Source organism: Glandiceps talaboti, chromosome 13 (assembly GCF_964340395.1).
Source record: "Glandiceps talaboti chromosome 13, keGlaTala1.1, whole genome shotgun sequence".
Classification (NCBI taxonomy): Eukaryota; Metazoa; Hemichordata; class Enteropneusta; family Spengelidae; genus Glandiceps; species Glandiceps talaboti.
The window spans coordinates 12,999,715-13,023,981 of NC_135561.1; the positions used below are offsets into that span (position 1 = coordinate 12,999,715).

The 24,267-nt window shown below is 35.1% G+C and overlaps 1 protein-coding gene across 1 annotated transcript; it reads right to left on the reverse strand.

Annotated features, from left to right (window-relative positions):
* Positions 1–1,656: 1,656 nt before the first annotated feature.
* Positions 1,657–23,586, reverse strand: LOC144444268 (nose resistant to fluoxetine protein 6-like). Its single transcript, XM_078133681.1, has 14 exons — positions 23,358–23,586; positions 19,223–19,368; positions 18,942–19,008; positions 18,135–18,194; positions 17,127–17,229; positions 15,685–16,004; positions 14,064–14,237; positions 13,372–13,468; positions 11,597–11,870; positions 9,678–9,757; positions 8,711–8,732; positions 5,790–5,970; positions 3,608–3,750; positions 1,657–2,413 (listed from the first exon to the last, which is right to left on the reverse strand). Exons 1-14 carry the CDS (start codon positions 23,584–23,586, stop codon positions 2,288–2,290), a joined length of 2,022 nt encoding a protein of 673 aa, XP_077989807.1. The 3' UTR covers positions 1,657–2,287.
* Between the last annotated feature and the right edge of the window lie 681 nt (positions 23,587–24,267).

The window sequence follows — 24,267 nt, forward strand, 5'->3', positions numbered from 1 at the left end:
CAAGCAGGACTAGGGTTAGACTTAGAGTGAGTATGTTCGATTCCGCGGCTACCTCAGGAAAATCCATTAATTTACCGTTTGCCAGCGCCTCTATCCCCCTCGTTCTGATTTACTACAATATCTCTGTACTCTCCATGTTCTTAAATGTAAACTGAGCGAAGCGTCGCTTTCGACAAGACATGCTTAGCTACTGAAAGGTTCACACACACTAACCAAGCTATTGACGTTTATTTGGTTGGGCTTTCGCCATCACCAATCATTCATTTTGACAGCTCTTTCTGGTTGATAACAAACTCGATACTTCGATACAAACATCTTCCTGTTGGAGTCAATGTCTGTCTAATATACTCCGGATGTTGACTTTCATTACCATGTCTGTCTAATATACTCCGGGTATGGACTTTTCATTACCCGGATGGTATTTCTCATATTCTCAGCTCCCTGGATTTTGAAGCGGGAAGTTTGCGGACACCTGATTGGCTGATCGCCCGATTAATCACTGTCGCTTGACAAGTAACGCCCACGCCGGTGTACAAATAATATTCCACATATTGATCGATATGTATGGGAATGTGTTTTCAAAAAAACAAAACACCTCTGGTAATTACACTATAAGATATGTCGTGTCACTCTGCCCTCATCAGCCTCCTCTCTCACTGGGAGAAGTTGACCGATGCGATGCGCAAGAGTGGCCTGTCACTGTTTACCTTAAAGTGGCCACATGGATAATGATTGGGTATTTATTTGGGATTTTTAATTTATAAATAAATTTTACCATGAAAATCAATATGAAATAAGATATCCCAAATACTTGATTGTAACTCAATGAACTGCAGAAGATTGATAAATATGCAGAATTTTTTGTATTGTAGGTACAATAACATACATTCCACACACTTTGAGCTTTGTACACTGATTGAGCTACAAACACATACTTAGTCTATGTTGTTTCCCAAAGATTTTTGAAGTAGGAAGCCATGATAAAATTGCTTTGGAAATCAAAAATCAATAGCCAATCCTTATCCATATGGCCAGTTTCAAGACTACTCTGATAATATGCACACTACGTTTACAAAATGACAATATTGCTACTCGTATAAAAAAAAAAAATGTGCAATATTAAATGTTGATTTGAAAGGGGATCATATGGGTGACGAGCAACAGAAAAATACATGCATACAACACCAAGACATCTATAGTTCCAGATTTAGCTTCTGTAAACAATATTATTAACATCTTGATTAATAGACAAAAATAGTAATTTGATTAATATAGGATAAATGTATATTAAAGTATTATACAGACGTATAATAAACCATACAATAAGAGTTGTACAATCTTTGATATAAGTATCTGCATGTGATATGCAAGGCACTACATTATCATGACATTATCCTATATATTTCTGTGCAAATGAACATAATCCATCCGAATTATGCAGATGCTTCAATTGAAATGCTTTGCAATACTGATATATTTTCAAAATAAATTCTACAGGGACTTGATTCTTAGGACTAATGTAATTACAATTTCCTCTAAAGTGTTTGTTGAAAGAAATATACATAAACACATACTACAATTGCACTAATATTAATAATACAGTTAATTGTCTGGGATATATAAAGCTTGTTCCCAAAAAATCACATACCTCAAATTATTGTTTTCACTACATGTACAGTAACTCTAAATCTTATGACAAACACTAGTTGTTAATACAAAATATGATTATTATGGTGTATGTGTGGGGGTTGGGGGTTGTTCTTGTTGTTTGAGTGGCTATTTTACATTCTTGTGTATAAACAGATCTCAAAACAAACTATCAAAAGTCGTATCAAGTTATGGTTATGACAATTGAACTATCTAATCTTGATATCAGCTTTCATCAGCTAGTCTGTCTGTCTGTCTGTCTGTCTGTCTGTCTATCTGTTCTGCATGTATACTTGTCTGTCTATTGTCTGTCTGTCCATCCATCTGTTTGTTCTGCCTGTCTGTTGTCTATCTGGGTCGTGTCTGTTCTGCATGTCTGCATGTCTGTTCTACCTGTCTGTCTTTCTGTCTATTGGTCTACCTGTCTGTTCTGCATATCTGTTCTACCTGTCTGTCTGTTCTGCCTGTTAGGTCTGTCTCTCTGTATGTATGTATGTCTGTCTGTCTGTCTGTCCGTTTGTTTGTTTGTTGTCTGTCTGTCTGTCCATCTGTCTGTTCTGCCTGTCTATACATATCCATTCCAAATGTAGGAAAACTATAAAGTTTTCAATTTTTCACAATAGAGAGATTCTAAGACATCTTAATTTGACTTCTTTCTTCCCGGAATTAAAGCCCTCTCAAGTCTACTGAAAGGCACTTCAACAGTCGTGGCTATCAAGAAAGATACACCATAGATAATCACCCACATTCCAACAAACAGAGCAATCTATAAAAAGGGAAATAGAGATGATGTGGTAAGAATCGTCATATGCATTTCAATTGTTCTTGCTTACTTGCTTGCTTCTAAGATCTTGTTATAAACAAAAACTCTATAAAAAAAACAATATTCAGTAATAACATGATGGTTTTATGTTATGCAAATGAAGTAAAACAACAAACGGTTCCTTAAATGTAATCTGTGCAAACCCCCAAAATGTTATATTTTGCAGAAAACTTGTGCATCGAACAAATACAACCAACATTTTTCCTGGATTTTAACATATCCTCTAAGCACTATACTTGATGGTTGAGTTAATGTCACCTGTTAACAAACATATCTTTAAACATTCATATACATTATAGTCTTCACTTTAATATTCTATGACTGATGATAATATTACACAATCAAGCAACTTTTAGCCATGTCTGTACAATTCAGATTTGTTTTTGATAAAATTCAGACTGCATCGGATCACGTTTACTAGTATATTAAAAGATTTTAGGTGTAGCCATGTTAATCTGTATGCATTATTTAATTATTACATAATAAAGTACTGGTGATTGCTTGCACTGTCATGGGTACATATAAGTGGTATTGTGATCCAGTGAAGAGCAACACTAAAAATCTTATTACATATCTTCATGCAAATGATATGCAAATGAGAACATTATCATTCCTTGTACAAGAAGGCGTAGAACCACACAGTATCATTTTATGGAAATTAGCTGTTTTTGATTAACATATGTAATAGTAACAGAACCATATATCTCATGTGAACTCTATTATGGGTATTTTGAGGTATTTGCACTTGGCCTAGCTGTGGTTTTCTATTGCACTATCACTTGCTCAGTGCTAATGAAAATGTGGTGGCACAGAACACTGCAAGCACTCCTGCAATTACCCCACGTATGCCACATTTACACTAGCAATTCAATGAGTTCTGTCATAGTATTCTATCAAAGCACTTTGAGATTCACTGAGGCATAAGCTCGGCCTTCTTCAAATGTCAGAAATGAAACGAAAATGGGAATAAGACCTAATACAGATGTGGCAACCTCTCACTCTCTCCCATTTTCATTTTCCTGATATCGAACAATTATACTCCTTGGCCCAGAAAGCTTAATATGTACTATTATCAATGTAATTAATCTCACAGTGCTACAAGAAATAGTATATATGTTGTAATAATTTAATACTTACCATATGCGTAGTTGAATAATACAGCATATAACGAGAGCTACGAGTGTAGATTTGTATGATGGTTAAGTGAACTAAGTAGGCCACGTAATTCACTTTAACCAGTGGTAACCACACCCTCCAAGATAAGAAAGTATTGATCAACCCTGTGAATCAAAACAGAAATCAGAATATGCAATTAGTGACATTGAATCATTAGCTTGGAAATCATGAAAGAAGATGTTCACCTAATGAACAAGTGAAATTGTATCGATTTATACCACTTATTGCATTTAACAATCACTTGTATCACTTTTAACTTATATCAACATCGAATTACTAAGTTCATAATTGCCATATTGCTTTTTCAAACTGCCCTCTTGTGGTCATTCTGAGCACTGATCCTACCCTTCAAGCAATGGTATGCAGTAGTGACCCGGTTCATTACAAAATTGCGCCCTTAACTATTAAGGAAGTGGGGCTTCTTATCTTTCACATCATTGAATAATGTTTTTAAAAAAAACACATACATAAAAAAAAAACATTGAAACATTTTTTTTTAACAGAAAATTTGTGTCAAAAAACTGAAAACTTTAAATTAGTCATGCGGCTTTTATTTTGCACTTGTTAACAAAGTGTATCACCTTTATATAAAAAAATACCGCCAATGGCGTTGTAGCACAACTGTAGTTTTTAAAAATGTTTATCCATATGCTAGTCTATGTTGCTATGGGCGTGGTCTTGTTGCTAGGAAAATTTACATACATTTTTTGAATGTTTATTCAATTGTCTATTAAACCCAGTTGTTATCTTTGTGAAATACACCACCGTTTGGCTGTTGCTATGGGCGTGGTCATGGTTACTAGGGTATTTGCATACATTTTTTGAATGTTTATTCATCTGTCTTTCTATTCCTGTTGTTATCTTTGCAATATACGTGATTATTTGGCTGTTGTTATGGGCGTGGTCTTGTTGCTATGCAAATTTACATACATTTTTTGGATGTTTATTCAATTATCTATTAAACCCTATTGTTATCTTTGTGAAATACACCACCGTTTGGCTGTTGCTATGGGCGTGGTCATGGTTGCTAGGGTATTTGCATACATTTTTTGAATGTTTACTCACTTGCTTACCTGATGATGTTGTTATTTGACCAAAATATACTGCCATTTGGTTGTTGCTAAAGGGTGTGGTCATGGTTGCTAGGGCCAATTTTGTCAAAATGTTTTTAAGAAAATCTGCAGAATAACAGTTTCAGAAACATCTTGCCAAGTTTCAGACTAATTGACCAAGTACTTTTTGAGATATAAGTTTTTGACCAAAAATGAACATTTTTACACCTAATTTGCATATCACTCATGGAATCATGGTATGCTTAATATTTCTTCGTCCATACATCCCTAGATACATTCCCATTAAATTTCAGCCCAATCTGCTCAGTAGTTTTAGAATTAAAGATTTTTAACCAAAAAGACACATTTTTAGCCCTAATTTGCATATCACTGATGGAATCATCCCGTCATGAACAAATCTTACTTTACACCCCCTTAAGAATGTTCCCACCAAATTTCGCACCAATCTGCCCAGTAGTTTCTGAGTTTAAGTTTTTTGACCAAAAATCACATTTTTTGACCCAAATCACACACCTGTGATGCGATCATTTTGATTTGAACAATTTCCCAACTAGACACCCAAAGTAATGGACCCACCAAATATCGTGGCAATCGGTTCAGCGGTTTTTGACTTTAAGTTGTTTACACACACACACACACACACACATCCACACACACAGACAGACAGACGCTGGGCGATCCCTATAGCACTACTGAACAAGTTCAGTTGTGCTAAAAAAACGTAACTACTCTTCAGAGTCTACATACATGTATATTATTCTGCATCTTTTACGTTAGAATCCTGCATCTGTATGGAAACTTACTGATTTTGAATCTACTGATAATGCATTACAATGTTAGACAAAGTGTCACATATAAATTTCCCTACACTGCTGTGTGTAAAGATTTTTAGTTTCTAAAAGTCATTACCTTTATTTGTGCCAAATTTCACACACAAACACCACACACACAGACACAGACACAGACAATCACACATAGACAATCTCTACCATAAGTAAATTTTGGAACACTTTCTGGGTGAAGTCCCTTATTAAATAAAGTTTTCCAATTACAGTTGAGATAAGACTTACCAGCATTTCCTGTAGCACATGAATATATAACCCATGCTATGCATACAGAGAATAGAGTTCGATGGAGTAATTCATACACGAGACCATATATAAGTGGTATGCCTTCACCCAGCCAAGTATTACTATAGACCACATAGATACCAACGACAAAGGCAATCAACCAAAGAAATGCATTAAGCCACTGAGAAATAACACAGAATTGAAATCACTGTCATATCAAAAGTTCAAAATTATCCCCCCCCCCCCCATACATAGAACAACAATAACAGCAATAACAAAAGAGCAACTTCAGATGACTTATTCTAATTGGGAAGTCTTCACATTTCAAGAGAAGATCTGTAGATGACTAATTATAATTTGAAAGTTTTTACATTTCAAGCATTACTTGCTCAAGATATATTTTGGTACTGAGCCAAAAGTCGTGCCTGGAAAGAATTTTAAAACTATCAAATTTACATACACTTCACTTGCCTATATGACCTGTGCCTGACATTTATGATGAATGATGATGTACATATTGGTAAATATTGTATACACGTGTGACTGGGTGGATGTAGCCTGTGGCCCTTCAATGCACTGATATTCAAGTTCAAAGGGGGTCACCCTATTTTTGAAATTGGCAGTGGGGGTGGGTCATGCTGTTTTAAAAATTGTGGATGGGGTGGGGGGTCATTGTACGGGGTCATGTTTTAGAATGAAGTGATGGGGGGGGGGGGGAGCCTGCTTTTGGTTTACTTCCTGGCAGTCTTCAAGCCAAATGTTTACAAGCAACTACACCAAAATCCTGACTAATAATGGCACAAAATTTTTTTTAATGACTTGTAGGCCAAAGTTTAATCTGAGATGTAGTTGAAATCTACCATATTTTCAGCATTTTCATACATTTTTTCAGCAATTTGGCTGAAATCCTGAAATGCGCTACTGACATATGGCAATTTGGCTTACGATAACTGGTTCATTAACATCATGCATCTTAAAGGTTGGTATGAAAGTCAATTTAAAAGTTAAATTTACTTCAACATATGCCTGGAATCCTGACACTCATCTAATTAAAAATAATTTTCCATACCCTGTTGATCTTCTTTTCCTGACCATTCAGATTGTGCAGTACATATCCCAGAGTTATTCCAACCAGATACTGAGATATCCTGTAGTATGGTTTGTCATACCAGACGCTAGCACCTTCAAGACTGTGGTAATATGGATACAATGAATTTAATGGCACCTTCAAGACTGTGGTAATATGGATACAATGAATATAAGAAGCCTTCAATCAAACACATAGTCCCCAATCTGATTAAAATCCGATGTAGTGTACACTCGCAATTGTTACGTTTACTGTTGTTTGTTCTTTAGTGAATGTTGTTACATACATCTGACACAATACCATATGTTTTGACCGAGCAACCAAGAGCACTCAGTGAATGCACTCAATCAATGAAAATACGTAATACGCCGAAACATACAAATACAATACCTCAGAGCACTCTGTTCAAAAAGAGCACAGAGCACAGACAACAATGTTATCGTTACTGTTTCGTCATTCTCTTTCTTTTAATATCGACATTGAGTGTTATAATATTGTAAGACAGATTCTGGTTGGCTACTTGTAAGTAGGAGATTGGGTTTGGGTTTGGGAAACATATGTTACTGTGTCAGATGTATGTATATAATGATTGAGTGCTCACAAAAGAGCAAGACAGTAAACGTAACGGCTAAAAAGAAATCGCAAGTGTACACTACATGTACATCAAATTTGAATCAGATTAAGATTGTCGGTATTAATGGCAAAATTTACAATTTACTGACAAATGTTTACATGTGATGGTTTGAATGAAATCCAACCTAACTTCCTGGTGGCCTGCAAACCAAACGTTTACCAGCGACTACTCTCACATTGATAATGTGAGGTAGACAATTGAATGGTGTATGTGTATCAAACTTTTGGAGATAACAGACAAAATGTGCTTCTATCACTAATATGGCCACCATATTCCTATACAGGTCAAAGTCACGAAATTGCATATGCCTTGAATAAAGTCAGACCCAAGTCATGATTATAATACTATTACTGGAAATTTAATATTTTATCCAAATGTTCTGAAGATAACCAAAATACTATGTTTTATGCCAACAAAGCTATGATAAATATTGTGAAATGTAATGTACAACAAATATGGCCACCAGTCAGCCATATTTGATTGTGGGCACAATACATAGCACAAAGAATGCTACCTTTGTAACAGGTTTGTTTGAAATCAATTGATGCCTGTCGGAGATAAGAGAAAGAATGTACAAACAACAAATATGGCCACCATGTAATGTGCATTTAAAGTAATGTGCATAAGTCTCAGATAACATGTTACCATTGTATCAGGTATAGTTGAAATCGGTTAGTGCATGCAAGAGACATACATACAGATGGACGAACAATGTATGCTCACACGCACAGATGGAACTCAACTTAAAAGCCCAGGGCTCCTGGTGGTGCCCATCAAAATATACTACAGTCTCTGCCTCTCCTGGTGACTAATTCATATTTAATTAATCAATTATTCAATGAAATGCACCCTTCTAGCAAAATCCAAATTCCATTTAATAGATGTCGTAATGATGGACAGTTCTCTCTTCTTACTTTTCATTAAACATCATGAAAAGACATTCTCATACAAAGGTATGGATGTCTGATCACTGCCACATTTAGAGCTCATAGGAACTTACACTATGTTTTTTTTTTACTTTATGATATACCCATATACTATATTTTGTTGATAAGTTTTGATTCTGTTGCTAAGAGCTTGTACATGTACCACTGAGGTTTAATCTTGACAAAAACAATAATTCAAATTAACTTACTGTGCAAATACACTAGCGAAGAGCCAACAAGAGGATAACGCTGCGAAAGCAACAACACCACTTACAACATATCCAGCAATCCGATTCCTAATAAAAAAAAATGCATCAATCAGAAATACAAATTTAGGAAAAGAGAATCTTATGATTTTGACAAACAAGATCCAATATGTCAACACTTTAATGACCTGTGTGTGACCCCCATGAGGTTTACATTGGGTGTTCAGTGGACCAGCACAAAAAAATACAACTGTACTCGATCCGAAAGAAATTAATTTCTTCACTGCTTAGCTTGAAATAAAAATCTTTGGTGATAGTGTGACAATAACAGTTGGATGACATGTTTACAATTTTGATGGAAATTCATAGATGTCACAGGATATATATTACTTCAATGTAACACAGGATGCATGAAATGTCTCACTCACAGTGACTGTGGTTTAATTAACACTGATCAGTAGCCACACTGATCAGTAGCCTGGATCATTGAATGGTCTTGCTAATCACGGCTTATGTTAAAGGCAAATGTCCTGACTCAATGTAATGAACACATTTTAATAAACTTTGGATACTGGAGAATCATTTCATGATATTACTCCACCTATGTGCGATTTCAGTGAATAATTTGACAACATTGCCTTATGGGAGTCATCACAAATGCATATGCAATAGCTTAAAAATGAATATTCATGACTTGTACATACTTATTACTTTCAGTGACAGATACATCGTAAATTAATTAAGCAAATGAACAATCAGTCTAGTATGCATGTTTTGTACGTATATGCATGTATGTACATGAATATATATGTGTGTGTGTGTGTGTGAGTGTGTATGCATGTGTGGATGTACATGTATGTGTGTGTATGAAGATATGTTTATGTATGTATGTATGTATGTATGTATGTATGTGTGTATGTATGTATGTATGTATGTATGAACGCATGTACATATGTATATATGTACACATGTACATTGCAGAAATGTAATACATGATAGCAGCTAGTAAATAATAAACAAAACATTATGACATACTTGTAGAAAAGAAGGATAAACAAAGGACTGAAGATAAATAACTGCATGTCCACAGCTAAGTACCATGACCATGCCATACACTAGAATGATAAGAACAAAAGATTGCAATCATCGGGTGAGTATCAACAGATAAATTTTATGTAACTTTGACATCAAAACAGCTATCAATGATTGATTGATTGTTAAAGGTATATTTGCTGCAACAGGGACTATTTGTTTCACTATTTTTGTTCTTGTTTTCAATATAATTTTCCTTTTGCACATAAAAGCATGTACAATGACCTCATGTTTAAAGCCAAACAACCTTCCATAATTTTTTAAAATGACTATTAAGAAGCTTTAACAACGTTGCTTTTATAATTTAAAAAAAATGTCAATATCCAAACAGCACACAGAAATCTGATCGTTGAGGTCACTGTGAAATGTCAAGGTTCACTGTGCATGCTCTATTCCTCCAGCATTGGAAGAGTTGTATACAAATTCCACATGGCCATGGCTAGTCCTGCTTGCAAACGGAGTAATCCGGGACTCGATTCTGAAAACAGTCTCTCTATTCTCCAACCTGCAAGGAGCCAGTGAAGAAACACGGGCTTACCAAAAATGCTGGCAACTAAGGAATAAATTTGCCCAGTGGTCAAATATCAGCAATAAATCTATTATTTAGTTTGTTTACCTCATCTTGACTGCAAAAGTCCCATTGCGGGTGACCAAAACTCTCGAAATCGAAACTTTTCAAGTTCTATTATAAATTTAATCACAGCTCGACTTACATACGTGTCTCTGGGTAATTATTCATATCACTCATGATATCAAATATCGTGATGTTGATGAGGTTTATTTGAATATTGCAGTTCGAACTTGGAAAGGTCTGATTTTGACACTTTTTTGTGATCTGAGCAGGGAATACTAACATCAGAGGAATGGAAAATGCATAGATATTCTATCGATTGCTAATATTTGATCGTTGGGTAGGCAATTCTTTTGCAATAGGTGCACAAGCATTTTGCTTGTGGTCTCATCATAGATCGACTACATTGCTCTTTGGTAAGTGTACAGAATAATCATGACTTTTTGTTGTCGTTTTGACTGCAAATTTGCTATAGCATTAGTTTTAAGTTTTCTTGTCTTTAGTTTTCATTATTTTTTTCATACACGACCCAAGAAATATTCAAAAGTATCTTTAAGCCATTTATGCATGCATACATGCATGGATGGCTTTGGACATGGAAAATTCCCAAACAAAATGGCCGCCAGGCAGCCATATTGGATCGTATCACGATGAAAATGGATATGCATATGTATGTTATAAAACTCTGTCCTAGTACCAACTTTGAATGAGATCTGTTTAAGTATGTATGAGATATGGCTTTGGACATGGAAAATTCGCAAACAAAATGGCTGCTAGGCGACCGTATTGGATCGTATCATGAAACAAATTGACGTGTACATGTATGCCATTGTATGTTGCCCCGGTACCAAGTTTGAAAAAAATCGGTCCAGGCATTTCCATGAAACGGCTCTGGACGGACGGACAGACGGAACCCAATCCATAAGTCCCCGCTCCGGACTTCGTCCGGCGGGGACTAACAAAGACACATTTTGAGACCTAGTTTGTTTATCATTTTCAGATGGGATCATCATGTCATGTACAACCCATAACACGAAAGTAAAGCGTTTTCTGTATGTATCACCATCGTTTATAGCATCCATATCAGGTGTAAAAGTATACTGTTTCATTTGCTAATTGACCACATTACAAAGGCTACATGCCATGCTTGTAAATAAACCAATTGAAACAGTTTATTTATGTATTTGATATGAACGCTATATATGCTGCGTGTAGCACATAGAGAAAGTGTTTTACTTCAGTGTTACCCGTTGTATAATTCTTAATCTAACTACACTGAATTTATACATACCGCATCAAGATATCCTGGGAAAGGTATTAAATTTTGAAGATAGAACAAGTTCAACCATACACCCTGACTGCATGCAGCTTGGTCATTTTGCCAATCAAACCAATATAAACCGTAGCCCATATGAACGACCAAAGTTGCATACCACATCAGGGTAAAGGCATACACTGGCGTCAATCGCAAGTATCGATGGAGGTAGAAATAATGCCAATGGAATTTTCTGGGTCCACCACATTTCTTTAACTGCTTCAAGGTATGATATGAAACGAGTGTCCCACTGCAGTGAAAAAAGTAGTGACAATGGCATTGTAGCACAACTGTATCAGTATTTTAAAAAACGATTATCCACATACTATCTTGCTAGCTATAGGTGTCCATATTACTATGTAAAACTGATGATATTAAAGCGTGGTGGTACAGTGCTCCATATCATTCATTGCACATAGGTTTTGGGGCACTTCACACACAAACATTTGAATTAAAAGAGTATACTCACAAGTTTCAAGTTTTTTCAAGTACCATATGTAATACAGGTATATCTGAAGTTTGATATGTACCAATTTGCTGTCTCTTTTTGCAATGTTTTATTAACAGGTTATTGTAAGGGACAGCTCACAGGGACTTGGAGGACAACTGTATTTTACCAATGGCTTCACCGAGAGAACAGGAACAGAAAGAGCGGCAACAAATCATAACAAGAGAACAGGTCAAACCAAGATATACATTGTACCTTGGAACTTACATATAATAAAGGCAAGAAAATAAATTACTGAATTTTAAAGTCTTTCTTTATAAAGCGCCCCCAAATATATGTGCAATGGAAGATGGAGTGCACAACTAAGACAATTTAAATGACCCAATTACAATATGGACAATACTTAAATACAAGAAACTGATGATAATGAGACAATGAAAGTTTGATTAGATGGCTTTACTGTTCGCTTATAAAATGGGTATATATATTTATAAAATGATGTCTTGTTTTAAAACTTAAAAGATGTATTTAACAAATTACGATATAACGCTTAAGAAGATTGATTATATTAGGAAAGGCTCAAACTTTATTTTTTAAAAGACTCTCAAATTGTTGGTTTATAAACTTAATTAAATATTGTTAGTGTACATTAAACTTCACAAGTTCAAGTGAAATGAACCTGATCTTGGATTGAAAGTGGGGGCTATTGAAATATCACAAAGCTTACCTCTGACAATTTGGTATTTATAAAAAATAGACTGGTGATCCTATGAATGGAACTTCACAAGTTTTTGTATAAAGTGCACTAAATTGACCTTGAAGATGAAGATCAAGGTCAAAAGCAAGAGCCTGACTAAAACACACATATCGAACAATATCGGTTTATATAGAATTGAGTCTCAATGTATAAAACTTCCAAAGTTGTTGTCAAAGAGCATCTTCTGGTTGGACTTTGAAAGTAGTACTCAGTCTCAAGTCCATACAGAATGTCCTACCATTGATAATATGGATGTAGACACTTGAATGGAGTCTTTGCATTCGCATTTTTGAGTTATGGTGGACAGTGCTAATTTTCAAACAAAAAATATGTCAATTATTGTTCAGTCATATTGAGGTCATGGAAACACTAACATCCATGTGTCTCTCTGGTATTTGATAGTTGAGAGAGAGCTGGGGCGGGAGCACATGGGTCTTTCCAATAGCCTCAGAATCCTCAATGTTCTACCTGATGAGGGCTAATGAGTATTATTCAAACTTTCTGGACACAGTTTCTAATATGAAAGGATTAAATATTGCATCTTACCCAAGTACGAAGAATGCTTCCACACCAAGGTCACCTCTCCAGAGAACAGTAGCTGGCGCATGCGTTCGTACATGTGCATCAATATACTGACGATTTCCTGCATAAACGAATTATATGAAAATGAAACACATCAAAATTATGAATTTCTCTCTTTTTCTGACATTCTGATATTATAAAAGTTTGGAGTAAAGACTAAAAATAAGAAGAGGTGTTATAATGACACTCGTACAAAGAAACAAGCTTGTATAATTAATTGAATGGCAGCTATTGCTGGATCAAGGCTTAGCTACCATTAAAGTTACACGATTGACCAAATATTTTATGATGTAACTATATATTTGAGTCAAATAAACTTGCTAGTATGTCATATATAAAGTTAGTTTTTATGTAGTGCTTTTCCACAAAACACTTTATGATTATTGTCCAAACACAGACCTATAGTGGCACAGTGGCCCCTTACTGGATATTTTCTCAGTGCCCTGTGGAACATACAACCCATTACAATCTCTATAAGCACATAAGATTAAAGCATTCACATTGCAACCTCTATCCTATTAGCTTCCCAATTACACAACTGGTTTGACTACATATTCATGTAGATCTCATTTTAACTGTTCAGTTGAAATAATAATAATAATAATAATAATAATAATAATAATAATAATAATAATAATAATAATAATAATATTTACCAACGATGCTGCCAGTGGCTGTCATTTGATAGCAGTGTAGTAATATAATCCAAGATGTACTGATAACACGGATCCCATTCAAACACTGAATACTGTCCTTGCCATGATCCATACTCAGTATACTGCGAGCACAGTCAATAACAGAAAAGGACAAAAGACAATCTTGGAGTTTGTCTGCAAGGCGTGGAAAAAACAACCATGAATGAAAAAAAAGAAAAAAGAATCCAGACTCTGTCTACTTTGTCAGTGATCATATAGCCTGCTTACATCACAATCTGTATCAAATTAATGCTTTCCTGTGTCACTATATGACCACTTGTAATGCTAGTAACTGCAAATAATTAATGTAGCTACAACCCTGGACAGTTATCAGCATGCCTGCTCATAGATATGTATGCAATACTCTGCTATAAAATGTAAATTACATCACTCGACTTGTGCTCGCTCATCTCAAAGATGGTAAATTTATATACTGCCTTCATTTGAATATAGTAAATCAGACTGATGTACGATATCACTCCCCATTGCAGCCAATTATTTTGAGTGCATTTTTTCACACCAATCCGTTTGAGTAATTATAATTTTCAAACAACATTAAATGTTTGCCAATGCTAGCAGTTACTACAAGCAGTTAGTGAGATAGCACAGCAAAAACACTTAACCTGGTATAAACAGGTTATTGGTATTCATGTACAAATTTAAAGGGCAATGCTATTCCAGGAAATAAAGGTATTTTCGTTAACTTTGGGTTCCGGGGAGTCATTTCATGAGTTCACATGACAATAATTTCACTTGGTTGCAATTTAGAAACTTTATCACCTCTGTATTTCTATCAGTGGTACATGATCTGTGTCTCATGTCTCTTAGTAGACAGAAAGTTATATTCATGACTATTTATCTATAGGCAATAAACCCTTTGTAGTCATGAATATTCAATGTTCATCCAATTAATATTCATATAGCAGTTGCTAATACCCATCGGGCAAGAGTTTACCTCTGAAAATAACAATTGATGTGAAAATTTCACTATAGTGTTTTTTGACAATAATTTTTTAAATTCATGTGATGATAAATCATGAAAGAACTCTCCAGAATCCAAAGTTCATGAAAATACTTTTATTTGTTTGTCTGGTGTTTCCCTTTTAAATGTTCTAACCCAGTATTAAGTAATTTACAGTTGGAATGATAAGGCCAAAATATATATATATATCTGGTTCTGGTCAGGGTAAACTTTCTAAAGTGGTGCGACATTTTTTTGACACTTTACATACTCTGTTCTATCATATTTATCTCTTCAAAAACTTCCCTTTTCTTCGAAGCAGTTTAGGGTTTGCATTTAAGCAGTCTTGGCATTTCAGTTGCTTGTTCTCCTGATATCAGGAATAAATAAGGAACGGGAAAGCAAAAATTATCGGAAAAAAAGGATCGACGCGGGGGTATTCATGGCACGCGTGCGCTGACCAGATCCAGATATATATTTTTTTGGCCTAATAGTTTTTCTCAATTTAATTACACGTATACAGACTTAGAAATCAGTAATTTGTAATTATATATTAAACAATCGTATTTATTACTTTATTGAAGTATACAACAGGAGCATTTATTTAGTATTTTTTTTTACCTTTGCAGGATTTCTTTTTCCCATTGCCTTCCTCGATGTTCATATCTTCTTGTGTATGTTCATCACTTCGTATATTTTCTTGTGAAACCGATTCTGCATCATTCGGTCCTGCATTGGGTTCTGATACAACCATGATCTGGTCATGGTCTGCAGCAGCTCCAATTGTGTCGACCTTACTACCGCTCATTAAAGAGGTTAACTCTTTACGGTTACGGGTCATTTCTATGTTACTTGTATTATCGTTACGAGTCTTCCTTGATTTGATTTTGCTGTACACAGTCCCGATGATTAAAAATATGAGTATAATAACGCAGACAATTCTGGAAGGAAATTAAGGTATCAAAATAACATAAAGTGAAATTGTAGTTAGGAGACACAATTTTGTTTTACTCATAAGTGAAAATACTTTAAATATGAACTAAAACCTTAATTAAGCTATTCTAGTACAATGTTTAATGTTGATGCAAAGTATATTCTATAACATTACAATTTGGGATTTACGTCCAAGACTTTGTTTTGACTCTGAATAGAAATTTCATTACTAAACATTACAATTGTTGTTCTGGTATTGCTAGACCAGTTGACTGCATAGGAAGTTTTTGTTGACATTTTTATCATTTTCACAACATATTAATTATGTTATCATTTATAAGTTATACCTTAATACTAGTTTTGTGTTCAATCTACTCAGCTTTCCAAAGTTTTGCCCAAAAATCATATACTGGTAAAGCCAGATTTAAAAAAAATATATATATCAAAATGCATATAAATGCAGCTTGCGAACCTCTCAAAATGATTATTGGAAATCATTAATTATAAACAGTGACCAGCATAGTAGTATCTTACGTCATATGTCAAGTTTATTTGTCAAAGTATAAAGTCACAATAAACTGAATAATCCCGCCTTATTAATGGCACACCGGCTAAATATTTCTTTAACGTATAACAATATATTTAGTTCACAAAATCATATAATAGCTAAATTCTTCATGTATTTTGTTCTTTCAGTAGCATCACTGACAAAGTCTCTTTCAGTACATAACATTCATAGGTACATGTACATCTAGCTTGTACATTAGCCCGCAAAATTACATTGCATTGTGGGTATCTTTGAAATTTAATTACATTCCAACCCAATACTTAGCAACCATGTCAATGACCACAGCAACTGCAAATTGTGAAAAAATCTTGAAATCATGATATCATTTGGGATCACTAATTTAAGCTCAGTTGTTTGTGTTTCATTGAATTAACTGTCATTATGAAAGTAATATATTCATAGCAAAACTCATTTGTTTATCTGTTTGTAGTTGCTATGGGTTATTTTGGTTGATATAATTTAGTGTTGAATAAGGAATGTTAATTAACTTTCTTTGAAACCAAATTATCTCAAAAACCCGGAAACATTATTTGCAAAGAACAACACAAACACTTTTACTTACATAGCCACAATATCTCCTGCTCTGAAAGGGTAGCTCTCTTGAGGACATCCACCCGATGAGAATTGAAAAGTCAAAGCTGACATTGGGTATAAGTATTCTAAACCTTTAAACATACAAATTGAACAATATAACTGTATATATTTTTGTTTCATATGTGAGTGTCTAATTCAAATAATCATGTTTTCCATTGTTTTGCAGATGGTCTCTGTGTTATGGGTTTCTTCCTATCAGATGTACAGCCATTAAAGTTTGGAAGAGCAGTTTTATATTGTCTTTTTAAGTTGATGTCAGTTACCACATCCACTATTTCTTGTGAATGTTCAATGGACCTTCACATTTCTTAAATCAAATGTCTGTGTGAGCTGGTGACAATTGTCAAAATAACCTGTCAGATTTCAGTAAATACACACACACACACACACAAACAAACAAACAAACAAACACAAAGCCTCTTTGAGATTTCAGATTCTACACAATAACTAAGGATTTCTTTTAATTCAGTTGTGCCATTATGTGTCATGTGACCATATGCATGTGAATTTGATTTATTTTGGATTTTTAATTGATAAAACAATTTAAATTACCATAATAATCTACTTAAAAAAATCTATGTGACACAACATATACCAAGCTCTTGAAATTGTTTGCAACTCAATAAATTGCAAATAAATTAAAAAGTGTCAAATTATTGTATTATTATCGTACATACTAGTAACAACATTTTCCTACACTTTTAAAAAAAAGTTTTAGCAATTTATTGAATTAAAAACTTGCACTTTGTTGAAGCTGTTTCAAATTTGTTTCAAGTTGGAAAAACATTGTAAATTTGTTTTTTAAAAAATAATAAATAAATACCGCTTAATTTGTCATCCTTGATAATGTCACTTTAAAGACCTGAAAATTTTGTAAGAAACACGTATATGTACTTGGGAAATGGAAATGAAATTTTACTTTTATAAGTTTCTGACATTCTTTCAACATATTATATGAATGTAACTGTTAACCCACCTTCTTCTCCAAATATCCCAATATCATATAGTGTGCATGAGTCAGGAAAACATAATCCAAGTTCCAATTCTCTCAGTGGCAACAACTGTTAAATTTTAGAGAAAACATACAGTTGTATAATCATCACTGTTTATGTGTGGAATGTCTATCAACTTCTACAGTAATTCCTCTTGTGATCTCAGTTGTAAGATATTTACATATATTCATAAAAATCCTTATTCACTTCTGTAAATTGAAATAAATTAAAAAAGTGTGTCTGAAACTAAAGGACTAAAAGAATGCTTTCTGGTGCTATTTTAAAAGGTCGAGGTAGTAATATGAGGTAAAAATGTGTGTGTGTGTGTGTGTGTGTGTGTGTGTGCGTGCGTGCATGCATCATGTGTGTGTGTGTGTGTGTGTGTGTGTGTGTGTGTGTGTGTGTGTGTAAATGAGTTAAAGTAAAACCACCTGACTGGTTGTATGTGTATTTGAAATGGAGATTACTTTGGGTATGTAGATGGAAATCATTCAATGAAAATGAAAGCATTCTTTTAGATCTTTGATTTTAAAAGATCCCCAGGGCCGGGTACCCCCACTTGGCTAACACCCTCAAACTTTTATTCAACTTTTACTACCAACTTTCCAGTTTTACTTTTTTCCTTTCTTTTTTGTTTAAACTTGAGAGATGAAATCATAAGTATATTACCCAAATGCACCCTGACAGTTCTTGCAAGTAGGAGCACTTAAAAGCAATCTATAGTATATATTCTGTGTGATACAGGTGGTATGAGCAAATGACACTTCTTTTGGATTTTTGGTACAAGAAATTGAACAGTGTGGTTTGAGAGGTCTCCGAAGACCCCCTCCCCCTGTACCATTTTATACAGTTGGTCCCCTGAGTCGCACACACAAACAGCCCTGCCTATACTACTACTGATCCTATAACAATACCTCAAGACGACATGAATCAACAATTTTACTAGAATGATATAGTTACATCGAGGTTTAATATATTAAGTATTTTCAATTGAGTAAAAAGTAAATACATACTCAGATTTTACAACTTTCATCTAGAAGGCTTAGTAGAATTGGTTGAACAATTAACATACCTGATCTTCCACATGAAAGATGGTATAACAATACTGTCTTTCAAAGGGTGATGCTTCATCAATTTTAGACGGACAGTTACTAAATTGTCCTGGATCTTTGAATGTGGAGTTTAAGTCACTATGTATAAATCCATTAGCGTAGTACACTGCAAAAAATGGATAACAGATCGAGATAGCAATTATTATACCATGCCTGAGCCAAGTTGAACAAAACAATATGGAATATATACTCTGGTCGTTGTATGTCACGACAATACATGTCTACATCACTGGTTTTCAAAAATTTACTTCTCCGATTTTTCTTTGATACTACTGGTGCTGGTATAATTATGTTATTCTCCAATACACTACCTGCAAAATGTGACCTAATGGTTGTCACTACACATCTAGTGACTCGTAGTGACAAAGGCTCCTAAGAGTTGTCACTACACATCTAGTGACTCGTAGTGACTAAGGCCCCTAAGGGTTGTCACTACTCATCTAGTGACTCGGAGTGACAAAGGCCCCTAAGGGTTGTCACTACTCATCTAGTGACTTGTAGTGACAAAGGCCCCTAAGGATTGTCACTACTCATCTAGTGACTCGTAGTGACAAAGGCCCCTAAGGGTTGTCACTACTCATCTAGTGACTCGTAGTGACAAAGGCTCCTAAGAGTTGTCACTACTCATCTATGACTTGTAGTGACAAAGGCCCCTAAGGGCTGTCACCTTAGGTCACTTTTATTTTCCTTGGCTGAATGACGAAACATTTGGGAATAACAGCCCGCAATAGCTGCAACTGAATAGTGGTTGTAAACACACTTATTAGACATTCACTTAATACTCATAACATTACCAGCTGGAATGTAGAAGTACAACAGACAACCATGCACATTATCACTGCTACAGTTATATTATTAATCAAAGTGGTCATATGGATGAGAATTTGGGTATTTATTTTGAATTTTGAATTTATAAAACAATTTTATCATGGCTTCCTACCTGAAAAATCAATGTGAGACAACATATACCAAGTCCTTTTTTGATACTCAATAAATTGCAAAACATTAATAAATGTGTCAAATATTTGTTATTGTACGTACTTTTTACACATTATTTTAGCTTTTTTCAATATATCGAGTTAAACACAGACTTTGTCAATGCTGTTTCACATTGATTTCTCAAGTAGGAAGCCATGGTAAAATTGTTTTACAAATTAAAAATCCAAAATAAATATCCAATCTTTATCCATATGGCCACTTTAATAGATAGTTAGGTAGGCAGGAAACAACATTAAAAAGTGCATGCTATTTTTTAAGAAAATAAGTTTACCAAGCCAGATAGTAAAACCACTGTAGATAGAAGGTAATTAAGTAAAAACCATAAAATGATAAGAGATAGGAGAGAACAATTTTGATCATCTTAGGAGTCACGCTTGTATTTTGTCATGTTACATAAAAGTAAGCAGGATTAATAAATGATATTTATGTTGTTGTTGTTTTCAGATTTATCACACATTACATTACCGAAGTAATGTTTAAGGAGGCAGACAGGCAGTGATGTTTCTGGTTTCAAAGAAAATGGCTGACCATTGCAGGGGGTGGGGTTGGGGGTAGTGTTTGTTTGTTTGTTTGTTTGCTTGTTCGTTGGTTTGTTGTCGTTTACTCATGATGTATCTACTCATTTGTCGGTTTATTTTGTTTGTTTATCCGTTTGTTTGTTTGTTTGTTTGTTTGTTTGTTTGTTTACTTGTTTGTTTACTTGTTTGTTTGTATTTGTAAAGAAAACTAACTGAGCCTGAGCTCCCTGTGGTGATACTAGTAATTACTAGTAATGAAGTTTGAGTCAACAGTTGGACAAGAGCGTAAACCGACACTAAAATGACAACACATTGTCTGAACGAGTTAGTAGGTTACAATGTAATTGTTTACTTTCCAACTGATAACCAACAAGGTTACTTGTCTGCTACAACATAGCAAAACGGGCAGCCTATTAATTTCTACCTAATACTATACCTATCATGTATGTTGATAAAAAGAGGTAGAGACTGTTGTGAAAAGCAGATACAGTTTTCCCGCAATATTTTTGTCAAGTAGTGTTTAATTTGATATCCCATGTTAAGAGCCTTGCAAAGTCATTGGTTTACAATGGGTACTGCCAATTGTATGTATTCCCAAAGAAATTAAATGTGTAATATTTCCCTATTGATAGCAATTTGTTGTTCTGTTTGTATAACTAGATTTGGTATCATTTTGTTGCTTTTCTCAATTGCTTAGACTAATTGGTATCAGAAAGATATAATTTTAAAGATAAAATTGGTATTGGTTTCAATGTCTATGAGGAGCCTCCAGTAAAATTACCCCATGTCGCGTCGTTAACGTTCTCACAATCTCATACAATTAAAGAACACTCGTCGATGATGGCGCACTTGAAGACCTCGTTTCGGGACCACTGTGACCTCGTTACGTGACGAATGACGCATGTGCATGTGCGGGCATAGATCTGGTACTCGAGTAGTACATGTCTGGCCGGCCGCGCCTTGTATTGTTGACCTACTGGATGTCAGAGTTCACGCTATATGCTCCCGCCACATTTTCTACAAATAAACAAAATTCAAGCCTTCGTAACATTGCTAATACTCACCAGAAAGTTTACATACTTCATAGCATAATATAAGTCTATATTTTGATTCTATACTTCTCGTTTACGGTGACAACCTTGTGTAACACTCAGTTCAAGAATTTCGCGAGCCATGATATGTCACGCTGAAGTGAATTTTCATGGCTCTCATATTCGCATTCGTTTGGTTTCTTTGAATTGAATTGAATTGAATTGAATTGTTCATTCACCAGATACAAAACAGAATAACATTTTTATGTACGTTTCAAAAAGGAGGTTGATTGGTTAATATATCTGGTGAGGGCCACAGAAATAGTTCGATCTGAACTAGTCTAGTCTGTGACCCTCGAAATATAAAAATCAAAACTAAACAAAAACTCATCGATATATAGTTCGATATACGTTCCTTTTAATACACGCAACCAGTTGACTTTGAACGGTCTAGAACGAAGCCAATCAACGTCGGAAAATTGGGGGGGGGGGGATTGACCCAAATCAAGCACTGTGCACGGAGGTGCAGGAAGTAAAAAGCTGGACAATTAGACTCAATTGGACCCAAGTCAACTGGACCCTCCACCAAACCCTGTCTCAACGCGATACAACCATTGCTATATTTTATATGTAAGTCATATGTTTTACAATTACACGTTTTGTGATTACTAGCAAATATGGGGGCAATTATTAATCAAATCGTAGTATCGACAAGGCAAAGTGCAGTGCGACCTCGCATGCAATCTGGGCATGCAATACACTGGCAAATCAATGTTACAACTTGCAGGTTGTAATGCAATCTGATTACAATCCGATGTAGATGTCGGCTAATTGTTCATTGCTATTTTACCTTCGTTATTTTGCCTGAATTGACCTTCGTGGTACATGTTTACGTTTTTATAGTGATCGCCTCCTCTCAGGATAAAAACGCCTTCATGGTGACATTTCCAGACCATTGTTTTTGTTCAGTAAGATACTCTTTTCATCAGGCAAAATAACAAGTAGGTAAAACAGCAATGAACAATTAGCCGACATCTACATCGGATGTTAATCTGATTGGTTGTAATGTAGACTGTTGATCTGAATTTAAGTACGGTAATCATCAACTACAGCCGGATTTGCAATATATAAGCTTACGCATTAAATCCAGTCAAATTCAACTGATTTTCCGTGAATTTGTCAACCAACCAACCAACCAACCAACCAACCAACCAACCAAGGAATGAAATCGAAAAATTAAAATTTGACCAAGTTGCTTGTGTAAAGTGATATTGAGCTCGGGTCCAACCAATTCACGTGGGTCCAATTGACGCGGGGGTCCAATATTGACTACACAGAGCCCAGCGTAACGAACCGGTGTTCTTCAAATTACTGTTCTGATTTGACTTGATACTGATTTGATTTCTTTTCCACTGCGTTGACCCAATTTCGTCGAATGCAGGGGTGAGTACCATATGAAAAAGCAGAACCCAACGGTTAATAGACACAATTAAGACTTATGAAAATAAACCCGTTTTGGTGAGATTTAGTCGGTGAATTTAACTTACTTTCATGTGCATAGCTAACCATCACAGAACTATGCCAATCAGTCATATACTTCTCTGTGTCGATGTAGCACTTAGACGTCACATTCTCAAACGGATTTCCACTGGCAGTTTGTTCAGGCCACTGAGACAACACACCAAATACACCGTCCACGATGTTTTTGGCCTCCGTTACGGATAACGCCACAGTGAAGACACAGCTCAGCGTTACAACAACTCTCATTTTCGCCATGTTAACGATTGTTACGTTGCTTGCTTGTTTACTTGAGTAAATGTACTGCACATGGGCACTCACTTTTGTACATCTACATGTGGGTAAGCGTGACGATGACCGAGTGATAATTTGCATGTCTATCTTTACACTCTGCAGAGCAAACAGTACAAAAGGCAAAATAATAATTAACTGCACAGTGCCAATATGCTGCCACTGCTGTTGCTGGGGGTACACAACGCGGGGGTGTAGACCGAAGAGCCACTTTTTAGTGGCCTGGGATTTAACACATTGTTAGGCTAGACACTTGGCAAACAATACTGTCTCGAATTCAATATGGCAATTGAAAAAATATTTTGTTTCTCGTCGCACGGAAAAATAAAAAGTGATGCGGTACTTTTATTTTAAGCTATGTATCAAAAGGACATTTCTGTAAAATCAGATAAGGATGACATGAAACGAGTATCACTGAAGTGATAGAGCACTTTCTCCAAATCTACACTTGTTTATAGCATTCATATGAAGTATAAAAGCATACTGTTTCAACGACTGGTTTATTTACAAGTTCAGCATGTAGCCGTTCTAATGTGGTCAATTAGCAAATGTAACAGTATACTTTTACACTTGATGTGGATGTTATAAACTATTGTGGTACATAGAGAGAACACGCTTTACCTTGAAAAAATGAAAACAAATATATAT

Coding starts and splice junctions, on each gene's coding strand:
- LOC144444268 (XM_078133681.1), bottom strand. CDS start 23,586: ATGGCGAAAATGAGAGTTGTTGTAACGCTGAGCTGTGTCTTCACTGTG. Junction 13,469..14,063: donor AGCCACTGGCAGCATCGTTG/GTAAATATTATT, acceptor TCGTTTATGCAG/GAAATCGTCAGTATATTGAT. Junction 3,751..5,789: donor ATGTGCTACAGGAAATGCTG/GTAAGTCTTATC, acceptor TTTGATTCACAG/GGTTGATCAATACTTTCTTA.